The sequence below is a fragment of the Onychostoma macrolepis genome, chromosome 19, assembly GCF_012432095.1.
Source record: "Onychostoma macrolepis isolate SWU-2019 chromosome 19, ASM1243209v1, whole genome shotgun sequence".
NCBI classification, from domain to species: Eukaryota; Metazoa; Chordata; class Actinopteri; order Cypriniformes; family Cyprinidae; genus Onychostoma; species Onychostoma macrolepis.
Window position 1 is genome coordinate 14,853,088 of NC_081173.1, and position 21,410 is coordinate 14,874,497.

Consider the following 21,410-nt stretch of genomic DNA (forward strand, 5'->3'; position numbering starts at 1 on the left):
CTGTGATTTCTTCTTTATTAAATTTTTCTTGTGTACAGGCTTTTTTCCCTATTTGGAAGTCATCCAAATAAAGTATAAGCCCACATCTAATATTAAATGGACGTAAAAAGTTCTGTAAAATCAACTAATATAATAAGAGAATGATCTTGCAACTCAATCACTAGTCTACTAGGCTATTAGCATCAAGTCTAGTCTGCTTTGCAGGTCATTGTAGCCAAGTACAGCCCACTTCTGACATGGAAGGCGACATCTAACTGCCAAAAAAAAAAAAAGTAAACCAACTGCAATACACTTCTTTTATGTGAAATTTAGGGGTGGATATATATGACTTAGATGATACTAACAGACCTGCGTGCAAGTAGTAGCTCATATAATGGTACAACAGTCCATGAATGGCTTTACAGGCAATGTAAAAATAAATTAGTGGAAATTATGTACTGTAATGTTTTTTCAAAGTTTAAATAAAACAAAGATAACAGAAGTATGTTCTACAAGAAAATACTATTTATTTTTCTACTTCGATTCAATGTGTTACTTTACAATGTGTTTCTTTGTAATTAAATTCATGAGTAATTGAGTGAAAATTATTCCTACATCCATTTTTTTTTCAGTGTGAGAACTGGCAGTCAGAATTCCCAGAATAATCCAAAAGTAAGATTTCATGTCACCAGGGTTTGATGTATGATGAGTTTATCAAAGCTGTGGGGGAAGCTACAGTGCATTTGATTATTTTATGTGTAATTATTTTAATTCAGATTCAATTCAAATGCTAATTAGTGCTTAAAGACACCAAATCTCTCTCTGTGTGAAACCTCATTGACTTGACCTGTTTCAGCACCACGGACAGCGACATGCAGTGCTGCAGGGAAATGTGTCTGTAACTGTATCTGAATGTACTGATTCAAGGCTTAGAATGATGACTGTGGAAATGTGCTTCAGTTTAATGCAACTCCTACACAGCAAATTAACTGAAATAACCCTGAATGATGGTGATATGTCTTGCCTCTTCTGCTTGCAAATGAGGAAACAGAAGGACAAAGGGGAAGTTATATATGAGCAATCTATAATCAGCCTCATTTGGATTAAAACTGTGTGATTACTAAGGTGGGGGGTAAATAAATAAATATGCATATCACACTGAAATACAAGCATATACACTACTGTGAAAAAGTTGATTTCTTTTTAAACTTTTGAAAAAGTTTTTTCTGTTTTTGAACATACGAGTCTCTTACAAAGGTCTCTCATGATGACCAAGGCTGCATTTATTTGATCGAAAAGACAGTAAAAACAGAATTATAGTGAAATATTACTACAGTTTAAAAAATTCCTTTGATGGCAAAGCTGAATTTCCAGCTGCCATTACTATAATCTTCAGTGTCACATAATCCTTCAAAAATCATTCTAATATGCTGATTTGGTGGAAATTATTAATCTCTCTCTCTCAAATAAATAAATAAAACCCCGATAGTTTTGTCACTGGTTCAACCAATGGTGTGACTTTGGAGGCGAGGCTATCCGTTTGTCTGACTAATGAAAAAGAGTCAAGAAAACTGGTTTAAACACCATCAACATTTTTTCTTTTTTTCAATTTTGCAATTTTGCATAACTGCAAACCTAGTGTCCTTAGAATACTAACATTATGAATAAAAAGGACAAGATTTTAGCATAGCTTCTCATTTTTTCTGGTCTCTTTCCACATCAGCCTCAGGGATTCAGAGTTCCACAATTTACAAAATGACAGAAGGAAGCCAAGGGATGTGAATAACTGGAGTAAACAAAAGCGCCTTTGTAGGACATTTTCTCCTTGCTGCTCTCTGGAGCTGTTTCGAGTTTAGCAGGTTACAAACAGATTAAAGAAGCAGACCCTCGTCCCTCAGGAGCCCCTTTAAGCCTCACAGACCCTATACCTCTGCTACTGCCCACATCCTATAGCCTGAGAAGAGGAAAGAGACAAGAAAAGAGTGGCAAAGGAGGAGGAATACTAAAAGAGAACAGAGCGTGCTACACACAAACATGTACAGAACTGGTGTCTTTTCTCTCATTACCCTGGCGCTAACTAGGTGATAAGAAACCACACAAAAGTGCTGTTTTTTTCTCTATGGAAGCAACGACACAATTGTCTCTTAGACGTCTGTCTAGAATCTGTAATTTCCTTCTGCTTATGCTTGTTTAGCCCCAGAATGCCCCTCTGCAGCCTCAGCAGCACAACCAATTCAAACACAAACAACAACAACAAAAAAAAAAGAGAGAGAGAAAAAGATTATTACTGTATCTTCCAAGTTCTTCACAACCAAAAAGACAGAAACTTAGTAATTCCCACACACTATAAGAAACTGAGAGGAAGATGTTAAGTTCTATGACACAATAGCCTCGCCAGCTGCTGGTGTTGATGAATGAATGAATGAATGTCGGCCATCAGAGATGTATCTTCACAGACCATTGTGCTGCAATCTCCATCGATCTCGCTCTGTCTCCTGCTCTCATTTCCTGTGGATTAGATCTTCCCTCTTCACTGCTTTACACAAAGACTGTATCACAGCCCCCCTCGCTGTATAGTAGAGGAGACTGGGAGCGATTGTAATGGGGGATATTTCTAACGCTCAAAATGTCTTCAGTCACACTTAAGTTAGAGTGATGACACTTACTCAGCAAATCTGAGTCAGCCAGTAAAGATCAGTGAAGTTCTGTTTCTGCTTGAGAAAGAAAGAAAAATGTGTGAACGGCTCACTTCTTCAGAATTTTTTATTTTTATTTTTTTTAATCCAACAATCCTTGCATATATTGGATCACAAATATTTTTCTTATGCTGCTTGAAGTTAACATGAATGGCAGATGATAACACTGTTGATTAAAGAAGATAACTGATTGAAGAAATTAATGCTTTTTCTAGCAGGGATGCATTAAATTGCCAAAAGTGAGGACAAAGTCTTTTACCAAAAAAATAATATAAAATAAAATAAATACATTAAAAAAAAAATCTCTATTCTAAAAGTCTATTTCAAATTTGTTCTTTTAAACTACTCACCATGTTAAAATGTTATTTTAAACAGTAATGATGTTACATAATATGACTGTTTTTAATTAAATACTGTACATAGCCTGGGTAAGGCATTTCTTTAAAAAAAAAAAAAAAAAAACATTACAATACATTTATTATAAATTTGTAATTGAGTGTACAAATTCTTACAAACAAATGCATGTTTCAGCCAGTTTTTAGACGTCATCATTTATTTGATCCATTTTACAAATATATATATATATATATATATATATATATATATATATATATATATTTTTAATTAAATACTGTACATAGCCTGGGTAAGGCATTTCTTTAAAAAAAAAAAAAAAAACCATTACAATACATTTATTATAAATTTGTAATTGAGTGTACAAATTCTTACAAACAAATGCATGTTTCAGCCAGTTTTTAGACGTCATCATTTATTTGATCCATTTTACAAATATATATATATATATATATATATATATATATATATGTTCTCTGGGGTTGAAAGTTAATTAATATTAAAGAAAGAAAGAAAGAAAGAAAGAAAGAAAGAAAGAATACATGCTCTGTTTTGTACTCTATTAGTGGAAAGTTGAACGTCACCAAAATAAAAAATAAAAAATTAAATAAAAAACGCAACCCTCTAATACTGGCGTTCTCTATTCTTTTACTATTCTTCTTGTTTTCTTTTAATTATTATTTAAAAAAATAATAATAATAATAACTTCTAACACTAGCATTTAAAACTAGCTCTGTTCAAAATTTTCTATCTACTTTTTATACTTTTTTATTATTATTTAAAAAATTTAAAAAACATCCTATGTGTACTGTATAAGACTAACCGAGACTTGTCACATCACTTATATATTGTTGCTCTTTTTTTGGCTTGATTGCTTCTATTGTCCTAATCTGCTAAATTATTACATGTAAATGTAATGTAAACTACTCCGATATATTACATTTAGGACAGAAGTGTGTGTTTGTTTTGGAACACATGCTCCTCAACTCATGTGAAGCGCTAAAAGCTCTGTCCTTTTCATGGGGAGCGACCAAAGGCTTCCTACAGAACTGAAAAGGGCACCATAACCTGCTGGCAATTAACAAGCACCAGAGTTTATAAAGAGAGAGAGAGAGAGAAAGAGGGACTGGAAGAAAGACAGAGAGAGAAAGAACAACAAAGAGGAACAACGATAGAGAAGAAGAGAGTACCAAGCTGATTCAACAGATGAAACAGGACGGGGAACAGGCGAATAAAGGCAAAATCGCCACAGAGTGAAGAAGAGAACTTCAAGGCTACAGGGAAGAGAAATGGAGGAAAGGAGAGTTGAGGGAGGGGGATCAGGGGGAGGTAAGGCAGCTGGAAGGAAAGGTGGCATTAAGATGAAAGAAAGCATGCAGAGACCAGTTGCACTTCAAACGAAGGTCAGGAAGCAAAACACAGCGCGGAGAGGAGAGAAAGAATAAGAAGGGCAATTAACAGAGAGAGACAATGAAACGCAACTTGTGTGAATATGTGTTTGAGTTTGTTAACATATTTTATCACACATCTCTCTGGAATCTCTTGTTTTTGATTGGTCAATAGTAACATTGTGCCATCATATATCTTGTGCAGTGACCTGTAAACTGTACATTTGACCGTTGTCCATGGCAACCAAATTCCTACACTGTGTTTGATGTCTCTCATGGCTTTCCACAGTGCCTTTCTTCTCAAACAATACAGTAGTTTTAACTTGTATTAAAAATGTATTTTAGTTACATTTATTTACATGTTTGGACTAGAGCATAATAAGTAAAAAGTGGGTACATCCAAGTTGCTCATTATCACAAATTAAATCCCTTCAGGAAGGCACGAGACCTGATTACCCTATTTTGTCCTATAAGAAAATTACTATATTAGAAAATAACAATTTCGTCAATTTAGTGGAGGAAAGAAAAAAAAAAAATATATATATATATATAATAATATATATATATATATATATATATATATATATATATATATATATATATATATATATATATATATATATACATACAATTCCCTCACAACATTCTTTCCTTTTCACAGATGGCAGTCACAGAAGTCAGTTAACTCTCAGCACATAGAAACTTTTTCACCTAGATATCACTCTATAGAGACTGTGTCTGTTCCCCGAACTACAAAATACAGAAAACATCCAAACCAAAGTAATAGTGACAATTTAATTGATGTTCAACAAATAAAAAAACAACATAATACAGATAAACACATGATAAAGCTTGGCTTACTGAATATTAGATCCCTTTCTTCAAAAGCACTTTTTGTAAATGATATGTTCACTGACCATAAACTAGATGTGCTTTGTCTGACAGAAACCTGGCTAAAACAAGATGATTACATTACTTTAAACGAGTCTACACCCCAAGATTACTGTTACAAACATGAACCGCATCCAAAAGGTAAAGGGGGAAGTGTTGCTACAATTTATAGCAATATTTTCAGTATCTCTCAGAGGTCGGGTTTCAAGTATAATTCGTTCGAAGTAATGGTGCTTCATATAACGTTATCCAAAGAAACAAGTGTTAATGATAAATCCCCTGTGATGTTTGTACTGGCTACTGTATACAGGCCACCAGGGCACCATACAGACTTTATTAAAGAATTTTCTGATCTTCTATCGGAGTTAGTGCTGACTGCAGATAAAGTCCTAATCATTGGTGATTTTAATATCCATGTTGATAATGAAAGAGATTCATTGGGATTAGCATTTATAGACATTCTAAACTCTATTGGTGTTAAACAACACGTGTCCTACTCATTGTCGAAATCATACTCTAGATTTAATACTGTCACATGGAATTGATGTCAGTGGCATTGAAATTTGGCAGCAGAGCGATGATATCTCAGATCATTATCTAGTCTCCTGTATACTCCATATAGCTAAAGCTGTAAAGCCAACTCCTTGTTACAAATATGGTAGAACCATTACCTCCACCACAAAAGACTGCTTTATAAATAATCTTCCTGACTTATCTCAGTTCCTCAGCATATCCAATAGCTCAGAACAACTTGATGATGTAACTGAAACTATGGACTCTCTCTTTTCTAGCACTTTAGATGCGGTTGCTCCTTTACGCTTAAGGAAGATTAAGGATAAGAGTCCAACACCGTGGTATAATGAGCACACCCGTGCCCTAAAGAGAGCAGCCCGGAAAACGGAGCGCATCTGGAGGAAAACTAAATTAGAGGTATTTCGTTTATCTTGGCGGGAAAGTACCCTATCCTACAGAAAAGCATTAAAAACTGCTAGATCTGATTACTTTTCGTCTCTTCTAGAAGAAAACAAACATAACCCTCGGTATTTATTCAATACAGTAACTAAATTAACGAAAAATCAAGCATCAACAGGTGTTGGCATTTCCCAAGAGCAAAGCAGTAATGACTTTATGAACTACTTCACTTCCAAGATCGATACTATCAGAGATAAAATTGTATCCTTGCAGCCGTCAGCTACAGTATCGCATCAGATAGCGCACTATAGATCCCCTGAGGAACAATTCCACTCATTCTCTACTGTGGGAGAGGAAGAATTGTATAAACTTGTTAAATCATCTAAACCAACAACATGTATGTTAGACCCGATTCCATCTAAACTACTAAAAGAGCTGCTTCCAGAAGTCATAGATCCTCTTTTGGCTATTATTAATTCATCATTGTCATTAGGATATGTCCCCAAAACCTTCAAATTGGCTGTTATTAAGCCTCTCAATAAAAAAACACAACTTGACCCCAAAGATCTAGTTAATTACAGACCGATCTCAAATCTCCCTTTTCTGTCAAAGATGCTAGAAAAGGTAGTATCCTCACAATTACATTCCTTCCTAGAGAAAAATGATATCTGTAAGGAATTCCAGACACTATCGACCACAACATTCTTTTGAATAGACTAGAAAACTTTGTTGGCATTAGTGGAAGCGCCTTAGCATGGTTCAAATCGTACTTATCTGACCGCCATTAGTTCGTAGCAGTGAATGAAGAGGTATCATATCGATCACAAGTGTAGTATGGAGTACCTCAAGGCTCAGTACTAGGGCCGTTACTTTTCACGCTTTACATGTTACCCTTGGGAGATATTATCAGGAGACATGGTGTTAGCTTTCACTGTTATGCTGATGATGCTCAGCTCTATATTTCTTCGTGGCCCGGTGAAACACACCAAACTGAGAAACTAACGGAATGCATAGTCGATATAAAAAACTGGATGACGAGTAATTTTTTACTGCTAAATTCTGAAAAAACAGGTGTTAATTATCGGACCTAAAAACACCACATGTAATAACTTAGAACATTATCTAACACTTGACGGCTGCTCTGTCAATTCTTCTTCATCAGTCAGGAACCTAGGTGTGCTGTTTGATAGCAATCTTTCATTTGAAAGCCATGTTTCTAGCATCTGTAAAACTGCATTTTTTTCATCTCAAAAGTATATCTAAATTGCGACCAATGCTCTCAACGTCAAATGCAGAAATGTTAATTCATGCGTTTATGACCTCAAGGTTAGACTATTGTAATGCTTTATTGGGTGGTTGTTCTGCACGCTTGATCAACAAACTACAGTTAGTCCAAAATGCAGCAGCTAGAGTCCTTACTAGAACCAGGAAATATGACCATATTAGCCCGGTTCTGTTAACACTGCACTGGTTCCCTATCAAACATCGGATAGATTTTAAAATCTTGTTAATTACTTATAAAGCCCTGAATGGTTTAGCTCCTCAGTACTTGAGCAAGCTCTTATCACATTATAGTCCTCCATGTCCAATGCGTTCTCAAAACTCTGGCCGTTTGATAATACCTAGAATATCAAAATCGACTGCGGGCGGCAGATCCTATTCCTATTTAGCACCCAAACTCTGGAACAATCTACCTAACACTGTTCGGGAGGCAGACACACTCGGTCAGTTTAAATCTAGATTAAAGACCCATCTCTTTAGCCTGGCTTACACATAACACACTAATACGCTTCTATTATTCAAATCCGTTAAAGGATTGTTAGGCTGCATTAATTAGATCAACCGGAACCGGGAACACTCCCCATAACACACGATGTACTCGTTACATCGTAAGTAGAATGGCATCTACGCTAATATTTGTCTGTTTCTTTCCTATTCTGTTTCTCAGTCTGTATCTGGTCATATGGTGGATCAGCACCAAGAGATGATGTCTACAGCCCTGATCGTCAGCGGAGACCAGGACACCCAGATGACCCCCAGGGACATATCCCCAGTGAAAACCTCGACTGAATACAATAAAACAAAAAAAAAATATAACAAAATAACTAAAATATAATAAAATACCTAACTACATAATACTACTATTGTTAGAAATCGCAACAAAATTAAAATAGAAATATAAACTTTTGAACTGCGGGTTTCGTCTGGTCAGAGGAGAACTGACCCCCCGACTGAGCTTGGTTTCTCCCAAGGTTTTTTTTTCTCCATTCTGTCACAGAGGGAGTTTTGGTTCCTTGCCGCTGTCGCCTTTGGCTTGCTCAGTTGGGGACACTTAATTTCTAGCGATTATCGCCGATTTGATTGCACAGATAATATTTAAACTAAACTGAGCTAGACAATGACATCTCTGAATTCAATGATGAAATGCCTTTAACTGAAAATTGAAAATTGAGTGTTTAATCTTATCATTATAAATTACTGACACTCTATCCTCTAATTTGATACTGTTAAGTGCTTTGACACAATCTGTATTGTTAAAAGCGCTATATAAATAAAGGTGACTTGAATTGAATTTTATGCCATTTAAGTAATATATTACAAAATTACAATTTAGTAATTTTAGGAAAAAATAAATCAAAATGAGAGATTTTAGAAAAATTTAATTTAAATTCTACCACCTAATGCAAAACTAATTTTTTTTTATTTTAAATAAAAATGAAAAATATTTTTATTAATATACTGTTGAACACTATTGTTCAAATGATTTTAAGAAATTCATATTTTTATTCAGCAAGGACATATTAAATTGATTAAAATTGACAGTAAATACTTTTATATCAGTTACAAAATTAACTATAAATTCTACTATTGAATAACTATATTCAAATATATTCTGTTCTTTTGAACAAATAATCCTTAAAAAAAAAGTATCATCTTTTCCACAAAAATATTAAGCAGCACAACTGTTTTCAACATTCATATCCAATAAGAAATGTTTCTTTAGCACCAAATCAACATATTAACAATGATTCTGAAGGATCATGTGACACTAAAGAATGGAGTAATGTCTGCTGAAAATTCAGCTTGGCCTCAAAGAATTAAATTACTTTTAAAAAATATATTTAAATATAAAACAGCTATTATAAATTGTAATAGTATTTCACAATAATACTGTTTTTACTGTATTTTTAAATCAAACAAATGCATCCTCAACAAGCATAAGTCTTGAAATCTTTCCAACCCTAAATATACAGTGGGTATGGAAAGTATTCAGACCCCCTTAAATTTTTCACTCTTTGTTATATTGCAGCCATTTGCTAAAATCATTTAAGTTCATTTTTTTCCTCAATGTACACACAGCACCCCATATTGACAGAAAAACACAGAATTGTTGACATTTTTGCAGATTTATTAAAAAAGAAAAACGGAAATATCACATGGTCCTAAGGATTCAGACCCTTTGAACAAGTTTTTCACGCCTGGATTTGGGGATCCTCTGCCATTCCTCCTTGCAGATCCTCTCCAGTTCTGTCAGGTTGGATGGTAAACGTTGGTGGACAGCCATTTTTAGGTCTCTCCAGAGATGCTCAATTGGGTTTAAGTCAGGGCTCTGGCTGGGCCATTCAAGAACAGTCACGGAGTTGTTGTGAAGCCACTCCTTCGTTATTTTAGCTGTGTGCTTAGGGTCATTGTCTTGTTGGAAGGTAAACCTTCGGCCCAGTCTGAGGTCCTGAGCACTCTGGAGAAGGTTTTCGTCCAGGATATCCCTGTACTTGGCCGCATTCATCTTTCCCTCGATTGCAACCAGTCGTCCTGTCCCTGCAGCTGAAAAACACCCCCACAGCATGACGCTGCCACCACCATGCTTCACTGTTGGGACTGTATTGGACAGGTGATGAGCAGTGCCTGGTTTTCCACACATACCGCTTAGAATTAAGGCCAAAAAGTTCTATCTTGGTCTCATCAGACCAGAGAATCTTATTCAGGTGTTTTTTAGCAAACTCCATGCGGGCTTTCATGTGTCTTGCACTGAGGAGAGGCTTCCGTCGGGGCACTCTGCCATAAAGCCCCGACTGGTGGAGGGCTGCAGTGATGGTTGACTTTCTACAACTTTCTCCCATCTGCCGACTGCATCTCTGGAGCTCAGCCACAGTGATCTTTGGGTTCTTCTTTACCTCTCTCACCAAGGCTCTTCTCCCCCGATAGCTCAGTTTGGGCGGACGGCCAGCTCTAGGAAGGGTTCTGGTCGTCCCAAACGTCTTCCATTTAAGGATTATGGAGGCCACTGTGCTCTTTGGAACCTTAAGAGCAGCAGAATTTTTTTGTAACCTTGGCCAGATCTGTGCCTTGCCACAATTCTGTCTCTGAGCTCTTCAGGCAGTTCCTTTGACTTCATGATTCTCATTTGCTCTGACATGCACTGTGAGCTGTAAGGTCTTATATAGACAGGTGTGTGGCTTTCCTAATCAAGTCCAATCAGTATAATCAAACACAGCTGGACTCAAATGAAGGTGTAGAACCATCTCAAGGATGATCAGAAGAAATGGACAGCACCTGAGTTAAATATATGAGTGTCACAGCAAAGGGTCCGAATATTTAAGACAATGTGATATTTCAGTTTTTCTTTTTTAATAAATCTGCAAAAATGTCAACAATTCTGTGTTTTTCTGTCAATATGGGGTGCTGTGTGTACATTAATGAGGGAAAAAAAATGAACTTAAATGATTTTAGCAAATGGCTGCAATATAACAAAGAGTGAACAATTTAAGGGGGTCTGAATACTTTCCGTACCCACTGTATCTATACTCAAAAATAGAGCCCATATAATCTGCTCCCACTTTCTTATAACTGCTTAGAGGTGTCAGTCAACCAGGCAGAGCTAATAAATATGACAAACCATGTTTGCCCCTCTAGGCAAATGAGCAAAGACCATTTCTGAACAACATCAATACCCATAAGCCCATGTAACATCAACACGCTCTGTTCACAAACATCAGCAGCACATGTCCTAACAGCATGCAATTTGATCCTCCACATGCAAACAAATTCCACACAGTTTCACTCAAAACAAATTATCTGGTAACAAATACAGTGCGGACTGATTCTGATAGCCCCCTGCATCCATTCACACGTGCCACAACTGCACGACCGCACTTCTGTGAAAGCATTACTCAGCCACTGTGCACACATTCATATAGTACATCCATTACGTTATCATAATCAAAAGCAATTTGTTGCTTAGCGCCATGCCTTTTTTTGCCAGCCGTGATTAAAATGGCCCCATGGAGGTTTAGATTTGGTTGGAGGGATTAAATGTGATTTAATGTGATTGTACAAGAGTAAAGCCCAGGCAGTTGTGAGCTTTGAAAGAAAGAAAATAAAACATTAAAAAGGAAACTCTGGTAAGGTCATTCTGTACATAAAAGAGAATTTATGATTATAAGCCAAGCACAGTGCAAAGTTCATGCAGACTTAGGCTTTTTTCCCCTCGCTGTAAGTTCTCCAAGCTCTCAGAGCTGTTTTTGAAGACTTTCCCCTCAAAAAAACTTTTGTGAATGAATAAATGTAATAATAAAAAACTAGATGCAGAGTTACCAGGAAATGTCCAAAGTAAGATTTTACTTTTAAACTTTTTTAAAGTTTTAGAAATATCTGGATTCACTCACTGGGAATATCTTTTATCCTCATGCTGTTTGGGGTCTCAGACACCACAGGACCGTTTTTACAGCTTAAAAAATATACTTAAAATTGTCAATTTCTTTTAGGATGATACTTTTTGACATTTTATAATCTTACACAAACTGATAATAGACTATTTTTTACATATTAAGAATCTGAAACACACACACACACACACACACACACACATATAACGGATACCATAGGTTTTTAATGCATGTCTAATTTAAGGTAAAATAGATGCCAGTACCATTACATAGTCTAATTGGATTTCATTATGCCAAAGTCACTTGAAGTAAAAAAAATAAAAAATAATTAAATATATATACAGTATATCTGTTCTCTGGGACCCCAATCATAAAACCCGTAGAGTCGATCTCAACAGAACACAAGGGGTAAAGTGCATGTAAACACATGCAAATATTAAGAACAATTCTCTGCTGACACACTTCAGCTAATCATGGAAATAGGACCTGCGTCAGAAAGTAATGGTTGCTTTGAAAAAATGAATTCACTGAAAAAAAGCAGACTGCACAATTTTCACTTGATTATGCACAGGCAAAGTGCAATAACTACAGTGAGTTGGAAGCAATTAGAAATCATTCTATTGTGGTACAAGAGACAATAAAAGAGGAGGCGAGAGAAAGATGATCGTAATCTTGAAAAAGTCTGATGCTGGGAATTGTTTAAATGAACAGATAATTGCATGAGGGGAAAAAAAGCAGCGCCAACACAAACAGATCTATATTGAAAGACAAAAAAAACACACCTATGAAGTCCAAAGCCTGCAATTTTCTCTTCTATACAGTACAGTATCAATCTCCACCTTCAAGCCTCTGATAATGAATAAAGGGCAATGAATCCACCGGATGGGCTTTAAGAGTGATTTTGCCATGTTTGGGTTTATAATAACGATAAAAATCTCTATATCTCGCCGCTTTTTAATCACACTAGTGCATTCATCTCGGAATGATTTGGAATGTAATTTGCTGGGAGAGGTAATCAGGTTTTGCGTTAATTGACTTTGCGGCCTGCAGATAGAAGGGTTTTTCTGCTTCAGTAATTACCGCCCGCCATTCTCCTGTCTAGTCAGGTCTGCCTGTTGCTGTGCCGACCACCTCCCGGTGCGTATTAATGATGCGTGAGGTGTGCTGTGCCAGTGGGGAGTTACACAAAAGGAAATACTGGCGCAGCTGAGCGCGCAGGACACACGAGATTCTAGCGTTTCCACAGGTGCTTCACGCACAGCTGCCATCAAAATCAACAAAGTCTGCAGCGGAGACAGCTTCATTGATTAAAAACTGCAACGATTTAGCTTCGTTTTGCTGTGTCGCTGACTCTCAAGGTGTCTATTTGGTGACCAAAGTTGCCGAAGGTCAAACTTCGCCAGCAGTCTCTTTCACTCATTGTCAAAGAATGACTGTAACTCGCTGTCAGTGTGAATGTATCTTCAGTGTAGACGTGTGTCTCTCTGCCTCGCGTCTCTCTTTGTCCTTTTCTCTCTCACCTTATTTGTGATGCTTCAAAAACTCTTTTGTATCGCTCCTCCCTGATATAAACAGACTCGGAGCGCAGATGTTTTCCGACGCAAATACAAACAGAGCGTGAACTAGAATACATGCGGCACTCTCAAAGCTCCTAAATAAACAGGCACAAAGACGCAACCAAAGCATATCAACAGACAGGATTACGTCATCAAGATGCAGTCAAAACAAGAAAAAAACAAAACACTTTTGTTTGACATATTTGACATTTTCGTGTACATCTAGGCTGAGGGATGCTTATTACGAGCTCTGCCAGTAGGGGGAGTAGTTTTGAGAACCTGAAAGCACAATTAACTGTAGACTGTGTTCACTTCATAGGGAACTACTACAGAGTGAACCAGGACACAGCGTGCGATTTCATAACCAGAGATCCCTCAGGAAAAGCAACATTGTTTAGATTTTTGAAGACAATGCAGTAATAAAGCTCCAGCTGTGACGGCTGACAGGTTTTTAGATGGGATCGATTCACAAGACAATCAGATCATGAGATTGAAGGCATTGTGTTTTGAAAACTGGGAATTGGGTGTCAAATTCTCACTTTAACGCATGAGGTGAGAAGAATGATGCAAATTCAGCTCACTAATTCAATTAATGTAGTGTCAAAGACTTCATCACAGGGACTTCTGATTATTAATGAGTCTGCAAATACAAACACTGATGTCAAAAATGCTCTCAACTGGGTTGAATAAATATAAGATGAGATCTGAAATATGTCATGTGTGTGTGTGTGTGTGTTGGGTGCAGATTTGTGACTTACGGGTTTCCGTAGTCCCAGATAACACACTGAGGATCCGTTGTGCCCTGAGAGGAAAAAGAAAGATAGAAAAAGTTAGGAATGACTCCAAAACAAGACAAAACAATTAGTGTCGCATCGCAGAACAGCAGAAAGGAATAATATACTGTATGCATTTGTGTCTGTATGAAGGGAGATGAAGTGTGGGAGAACATATGTGAATTTTATCGATTTATTTAACAACATAATCAAACCAGGTGGCATCTGCAAACACACAACGCTGGGCATTTATTTGAAACATATGTTTTATAGGTTGAAATATAACTTTTTGTGAAATGTTGAGGTTCAGAAAAGTGTGTGCCATTTGGTTTATTGATGTGTTAACTAATATACATCTTTTCATATATTTTAAGTGTGAATAATTTGTCCAATTTTTCTTTTTCTTATGTATGTGCTAAATTATACATTTTTCTTACAATTATTCTTAAATTATTAAACAATAACACAAAACCAGTATTTTTAAGTATTACTACAAATAAAAAGTTTAGGGTCAAGATTAATAATAAATGTTTCATGAATGCTGATACGCAAATATAAACAGTTATTTTAAATTATAATAATATTTCACAATACTGAATGGTATTGTGTGTATACATACATAGAAAAAAAAACTTTCTCTTGAGCCCAAAGTGTAGACTAGGTGAATTATGATTTGTGAGAGTCTGCGATGATGCCCTCACGTTATGCCCAGTGTGAGGCTCTAATCAGGGTTCAGTGGTGCATGGCTGAATGAACAGATCATTATTGATTCATCAGCGAATCAACTGCTATAATTGACTAATCTGTTTCAGCTCAAGTTATGCCTATTATGTCTTTTCAGGAGGAGGAATCCCATATGGGACCTGAACAATATCACCTCTGACCTTCAGAGGGTACAACAGACTCCCACTAGGGCTTCCAGAATCAGAGGGCAATTATATCTTGTTATATGGTCTCAGTGAGATTGTATACTTCCAATGAAGATGGATTCAGCACGATACAGACGCTATACAGGATTTTAAAACATTTCATTGCCCCCAAGTGGTTAAACAACGCCACATACTGGATTGGATCAAATGATTGAATCACATTTTGACAGTTGAAACAAATTAATAAGTGTTTGAATGACAGATGGTTGACACAGTCCACTCCAGTGGCTTTCAGGACAGAATAGCAGTCTGATCAGTCCAGAAACACTCACACAGATGTTCGATAATTGTGATATGTTTGCTAAGGCCAGTTTTAAGTGTCCAGTATGGACTCATGCCATTCAATTGGCTCGAATGTACTTATCAGCACCACAGACAGATGGCATTGGTACTTTCATTTATAATGAGAACAAATGACCGGAGCTGTTTTGTCATCGCAGGTGGTAAACAAAACCAACAAAACATGCAATTGAATACATCATTTCAATTTGAAACTGACAGCCTGACGCGTTTGGACATCAGTGATCAATAACCGGTGTAGATGCCAGTAAGCCTGTGTTAAGACTGATGAATGGGGAGGATTGCCGGCCAATGACACAGCTGGAGTGGACCGCCTCCATTTCCCAGCAGCCTCTGGGGGTCAGGATGGCTCAGAGCAGCTGTCCACACAGAGAGGACAAGTCCCAACACACAGCCTCAGATCCCCCCCCTCCTCAGTGTCCCAAACATCTGTGGCCGGGGCTCTGCTGGACAATCTGGACACTGACCCCTGCCAAGGTCTTTCGTACACAGATGGGACTCATCCAGGACCATGGCTGAGCGAGGCTCGACCTCGGTACGAGGGGGGACGTGCACATAGAAAACATTCATGAATCACGTCCACTCCTACATTCCCAAAACTCACACCTCTATGGAGGAGACAGCAGGTAAAGGTTGCCATGACGACTAGGGGAATATTACAATGGCAGTGTTCTCCGTGCAGCTGATATCTGCAGTGATGCACAATCCAATCTGCAGGTTTCGCTTTTTGCATAAATCCTTGCGGGTGTATTTTTATTACATTTTTTCCCACATAAAATATTGAGAGCCTTTATATGCAGTACTTTATGTCCTGTGTATTTAGGGATTGTTAAAGATGTTCTATTCATAACAGAGGATTATTAATAGAGGGTCATTCTAACAGAACTGTATTTCGTGCCTGATTATGGCGTTCAAACAGACTTATGGCTCGTTTCCACCAAGCAGTACGGGTCAGTACAGTACTGTACGGTACGGTTCGGGACCGAACACCCTGATCCAGCTTGCGTTTCCACTGCCAACAGTACCCTTACTTGATAGGTGTGGTGTATGCCGGAAAGAAGCGACCATTTAACAAGTCCACAAGAACAGACAAGGACGCATATTGAGAAATGGCTATTGTCTGTGTGAAAATATAAAATTATAAAATACACTGTTATATTATTTTTGTGTTTGTGCACTCTGATGTAAATAAGCCCAACACTCATGGGACAGCAGAGCGGAACGAGTGAAGGAGAAGCTTTATCCCCTTATATCACGCAAAAGTGACGATTGTAGTCAACCAATCAACGTTCTGCAGTGAGTTTAGCTCCACCCTTTTGGTACCCTTTGCTGTGCTAGGTACCCCAACGGAAGGGTACCAAAAAAGTGGTACGGTATGGTTCACTATTTTGGTACCATTCACAACTTCTGACAATGGAAACGGACATAATTGCGTACCGTACCGTATTGTACCGAACCATACCACTCAGTGGAAATGAGCCTTTAGTGTACTAGAAGTCTTTGCTCACTGCATCTGAGGCAATTTGTCAGCATGAGAGAATGTGCATTGGTTATAGGTCATAACTAGCAGTACAGTTAGAACCAAAAGGGGAAATATAAGAATATACAAGAAGACAGAAATTATGGTGAACGCGCGTTACCTCGATTCTGAAGGATTAGTTTAGATAAAAATGTGTCATGTATTTGCTGAAAATATGATATGAAAATTTGATAACACTTTAATATACAGACCAATTCTCTCTATTAACTAGTTGCTTATTAGCATGACTGTTGTTATTGGCTGTTTATTAGTACTTATAAAGGCTTTTCACACAGCGCTTAATCCTGGATTATCGTCGTTCACTGCTTTTAATTTGAAAGCATTGTTAGCACCACTTTTTACCCGGGATTATGAAACCCTGCTCCCAAGCAGGGTTAGCACCGCATTTGCGGCGTTAACCCCGTATTGCGGTGCTAAGTTTGTTCAGTGTGAAACGGAGCGGTGTTTGCTTGTTGCTGCTGGATGCTTAGCAACAGACAGCCAATCAGAACTTGAGCAGCGAGGCTCATGTCACGTCAGTAACAGGAAACGTGCGTCGTGTAAACAACAGCCAGTAAGAGAAAAGTAAGAAATGTAAAAACACGGAAAGCGTGTGAACTGGAGTGATGAGGAGACGGTATTATACTTAATACGGCTAAAGACCTACGCGGTGGCATTTTTTTAATAACTGGCAAGACGCAGGAAAAGCCATGTAAAAAGGTTGCTTGCTGTTCGTCCAATCAGTGAGAGTGACACCGCAAATATGCAAATAAGAACGTTAACCTGGCCTGGGGTTTAGGAACGTACAGTGTGAAACTTCTGTTAATGAATACCCAGGATTAACAGTTAACCCCAGGTATAGTATGAGCAGTGTGAAACGTGATTACAGATAACCCAGGATTCGGTTTATCTGGGGTTTAGGATGACCCAGGGCTAACAATTTCAAGTGTGAAAAGCCCTATAAAGCACATATTCTTCATGACTATATTCTACATCCCTAATCTTACTCAATACCTAAACTTAACAACTACCTTACTATTAATAAGCAGCAAATTAGGAGTTTACTGAGGCAAACGTCATAGTTAATGGTTTTTTAATGGCGAGAAATGGATCTTAAAATAAAGTTATCAAAAATTCGGAAAATATATGAAAATATTCCTCTATTCTGCATATGAACACTACCATTCAAGTTTGGGGCCTGTATATTTCACAAGGATGTATTAAATTGATCAAAAGTGACAGTAAAGACTCTCAGATTGTTATAGAAACAAATGAAAATAAATGCTGTTCTTTTAAACTTACAACATATTAAGCAACGCAACTTTTTTCAATATTGATGAGAATTTATTAAAACACCAAATCAGCATATTAGAATGATTTCTGAAGGATCATGTGACACTGACGTCTGGAGTAATGGCTGCTTAAAATTCAGCTTTGCCATCACAGGAATAAATTACATTTTAAAACTTATTAAAATAGAAAACCGTTATTTATTAATATTTCATTACTCTCTTTACTGCATATTGATCAAATAAATGCAGCATTGCTGAGCAGAAGAGAGTTTCAACAACAACAAAAAGTTTACCAACACCAAACTTTTGAACGGTAGTGTATAAGAAAATAAAAGTGCTTCAACTACTCACCCAAATGATTTAGTTGAGAAAAAGTACATCAAAAATATACCATGATCTAATATGCATATGTTGTTGAGACATTTAATATTAAAGCCTGTTAAAATATAAATAAAAGTATAAAATACTTACATTAAGCAAAGGGGCAAGTTCCACAGATACCAAGGGCTCGGTGGGCTTGGGTAAAGGACGTACCGTCACAGTCAGAATCTTCGAGCTGATTACGAATGGATCTCTGTGAGGAAGGAACATAGAGCGAGTTAGATCCAAAACTGACTGTTTCACATCTACCAATAGTATCAACATTCGACATTCAGAATTTAAGAACTGGCTCCCTTCAAGACTGAATTGGCCACAGCCAACAGAATGTTCAGTTGGAATTTGAATTGAAATAACAAAATTCAAACTGCTATTCAAATAAATTCAACACAGTCACACAACAGAGAATATTTATTAGTTGACAAATTATGTGAAAAAAAAATAAATAAATAAATCCATTTGAAATTTCTTCTAATTCTGCATATTTATTCCCAGTTAAACATTGCCAAAACAATTCACATGAAAACAGATTTTAATTTTTGTTATTTTTTCAAATTAAATTTGTTGTTGATTTATTAAATAAAATAGAGTAAAAATTATAATGTACACTTACAGCAGTTAATTTCTTTGAATTTCATAATTGTACTTTCTTAAATTGGGAATACAGTTCCGCACACTGTATGCCTCCTTAATTCAAATTTTAATTCTGAATGGCGCACAACCTTGGCAGGTAATCCATGACAGAGCATGATACAATGGCTGAGTGCCACCGTGTGTATGTGTGTGTGTGTGTGTGTGTGTGTGTGTGTGTGTTTTAAATCCATTGGCAGAGCTATTTTGGACCATCCTGTGCTAAGCAAATCCATCTATTTTTGGTGAGTGTGTGTGTTACGGAGAGAGATAAAACTTGTGGGAGTTGGGTCACAGGGAGTTACATTCTGTCACAAACAAATCGGGCAGGTTAGCTCCCCCTGGGGCAGCGAGAGCAAGGATGTGTGCTCTGCGCAGAAAATTAATGAGACACAACGCAAAAGCAGACCAAAAACAAACAAATAGCCTTGATCCCATACATATTCAACGAGCTCCGTCACAATCAACCACACTGAGGAGCAATGACCTGGATACCCGGGCCTCTAACATGGTTCACAATAGAAAGAGCCAGAAGCAAACACAAGCAGCGGTTGTCGGCACACTCTTGTGTTCCTCGTCAGGGTTGAAGGCTCTGACATGCTCAGTGAGTTTGGACAGTGAACTACAGACCCCAGCAGGGCTTGAGCAGGAGAAGAGACGTCTCTACATGCCCCCCAGTGTCAGCTGCACGAATCAGCCTAATTACGCTTATCTCCTCTCTCTCAATACAGACAGGCTCTCAGTAGTGGCTACACTGAGGGCAAAGGCAACACAGTTACACAGAATATCTAAAAATGTGGCCTCGTGCTTGCCCTAACTGTGCACAGCGTGATTATGTTCCGTAAGTGCTCTTTATGTTCACACTCAAAGTGCAAATGATGCGCGACATTATGAATATGAACAAATTTATGTAAAACCTGAGCTACTATATGAGACTACTGAAGTATCTTGTTATAATTTTCTAAATATTATAAATAATATAAATAACAAGAATAAAACATTTTTTAATAAAAAATTGTGTTTTTTAATTTTGAAATGGTGTTTTTATTTTGGTGCATCAAAAATATTTTTTTTGTAATTTTGTTTATTAATTGCCACGAAAAATAAAACAAAAATGCATTACATTATAAATAAATAAATAAATATTTTTCTATGACTTACGTTAAAAAGTTTAATACATAGGACAAAATGTATATATATATATATATATATATATTAAAGAAAAAAATTATATATATATATATTTAAAAATAATACATATATATACACACACACACACACACACACAGACATATATACATATATATATATATATATATATATATGTATATATGTGTGTGTGTGTGTGTATATATATATATATGTATTATTTTTTAAATATATATATTTTTTTCTTTAATATATATATATATATATATATATATATATATATATATATATATAATTATATTTATTTTATAAAATATCATTATAAATAATTTTAAGAAATTTTTTTACTATGTTTATGTCACTGGGCCACATACTCCACTTTAAATATGAAGAGAAAACTAATCACATAATTTTTTCGAAAAAATACAAATTCTAATTGTTTTTTACCTTTTAGTGTCCCCCTGTGTCAATCTCTGCGAGAACAGCTGAGTCAGTTTGATAAGGCTTAGGCTGTGTAACATGGCTAATTTGAGGTTTTAAGAACCACATCCCTGGGCACAACATCAGAATATCCATGGCATGGATCACGGGATTAACAGGTAGAGCAGGAATATGAGGTATTCTAGGAATAGACAGCACTGTATGTCCATTTTAGGCTTCTGTTGTAAAACTAGAGCAGAAGACAGTGTGGCAGCGCAATGAGCCTACAAAGGGTGGCAAACTTTACCGGATTAACCACGGTTAATCCTGTATGTAGTAGTGTGAACTGCTGACCTCCCATCAGAATATAAAGGGTATAGTCAAGACCTCCAAATAAGCATCTTAGTCATATAAGCTCATTTCTATACAGATAAAAACAGGCTTAATGATTGTTCCACTTTCATTCTTTGGATCAGTTTCAATTTTGATAATTGTCCATTGTCTCTGCCAGCTGGTGTCAATCAAATGTAGAGAAACAGAATGAGTGTCCTTGAAACTGCTTTTAAAAAATGTACAAA

The 21,410-nt window shown here is 36.7% G+C and overlaps 1 protein-coding gene across 28 annotated transcripts in view; it reads right to left on the bottom strand.

Annotated features, from left to right (window-relative positions):
* adgrb2 (adhesion G protein-coupled receptor B2) overlaps nucleotides 1–21,410 on the bottom strand; it is a 328,746-nt gene that overhangs the window by 84,996 nt on the left and 222,340 nt on the right. For all 28 annotated transcript variants that reach the window (XR_009267175.1, XR_009267174.1, XR_009267179.1 and 25 more), the window contains 2 exons: nucleotides 18,727–18,829; nucleotides 14,201–14,244 (listed from right to left, as the gene is read on the bottom strand). Coding sequence is in view for 22 of the 28 variants with exons in the window: in XM_058752678.1 (XP_058608661.1) it covers nucleotides 14,201–14,244; nucleotides 18,727–18,829 (147 nt within the window). In the remaining 6 variants the exon portion in view is untranslated. The remainder of the gene's footprint in view (nucleotides 1–14,200; nucleotides 14,245–18,726; nucleotides 18,830–21,410) is intronic.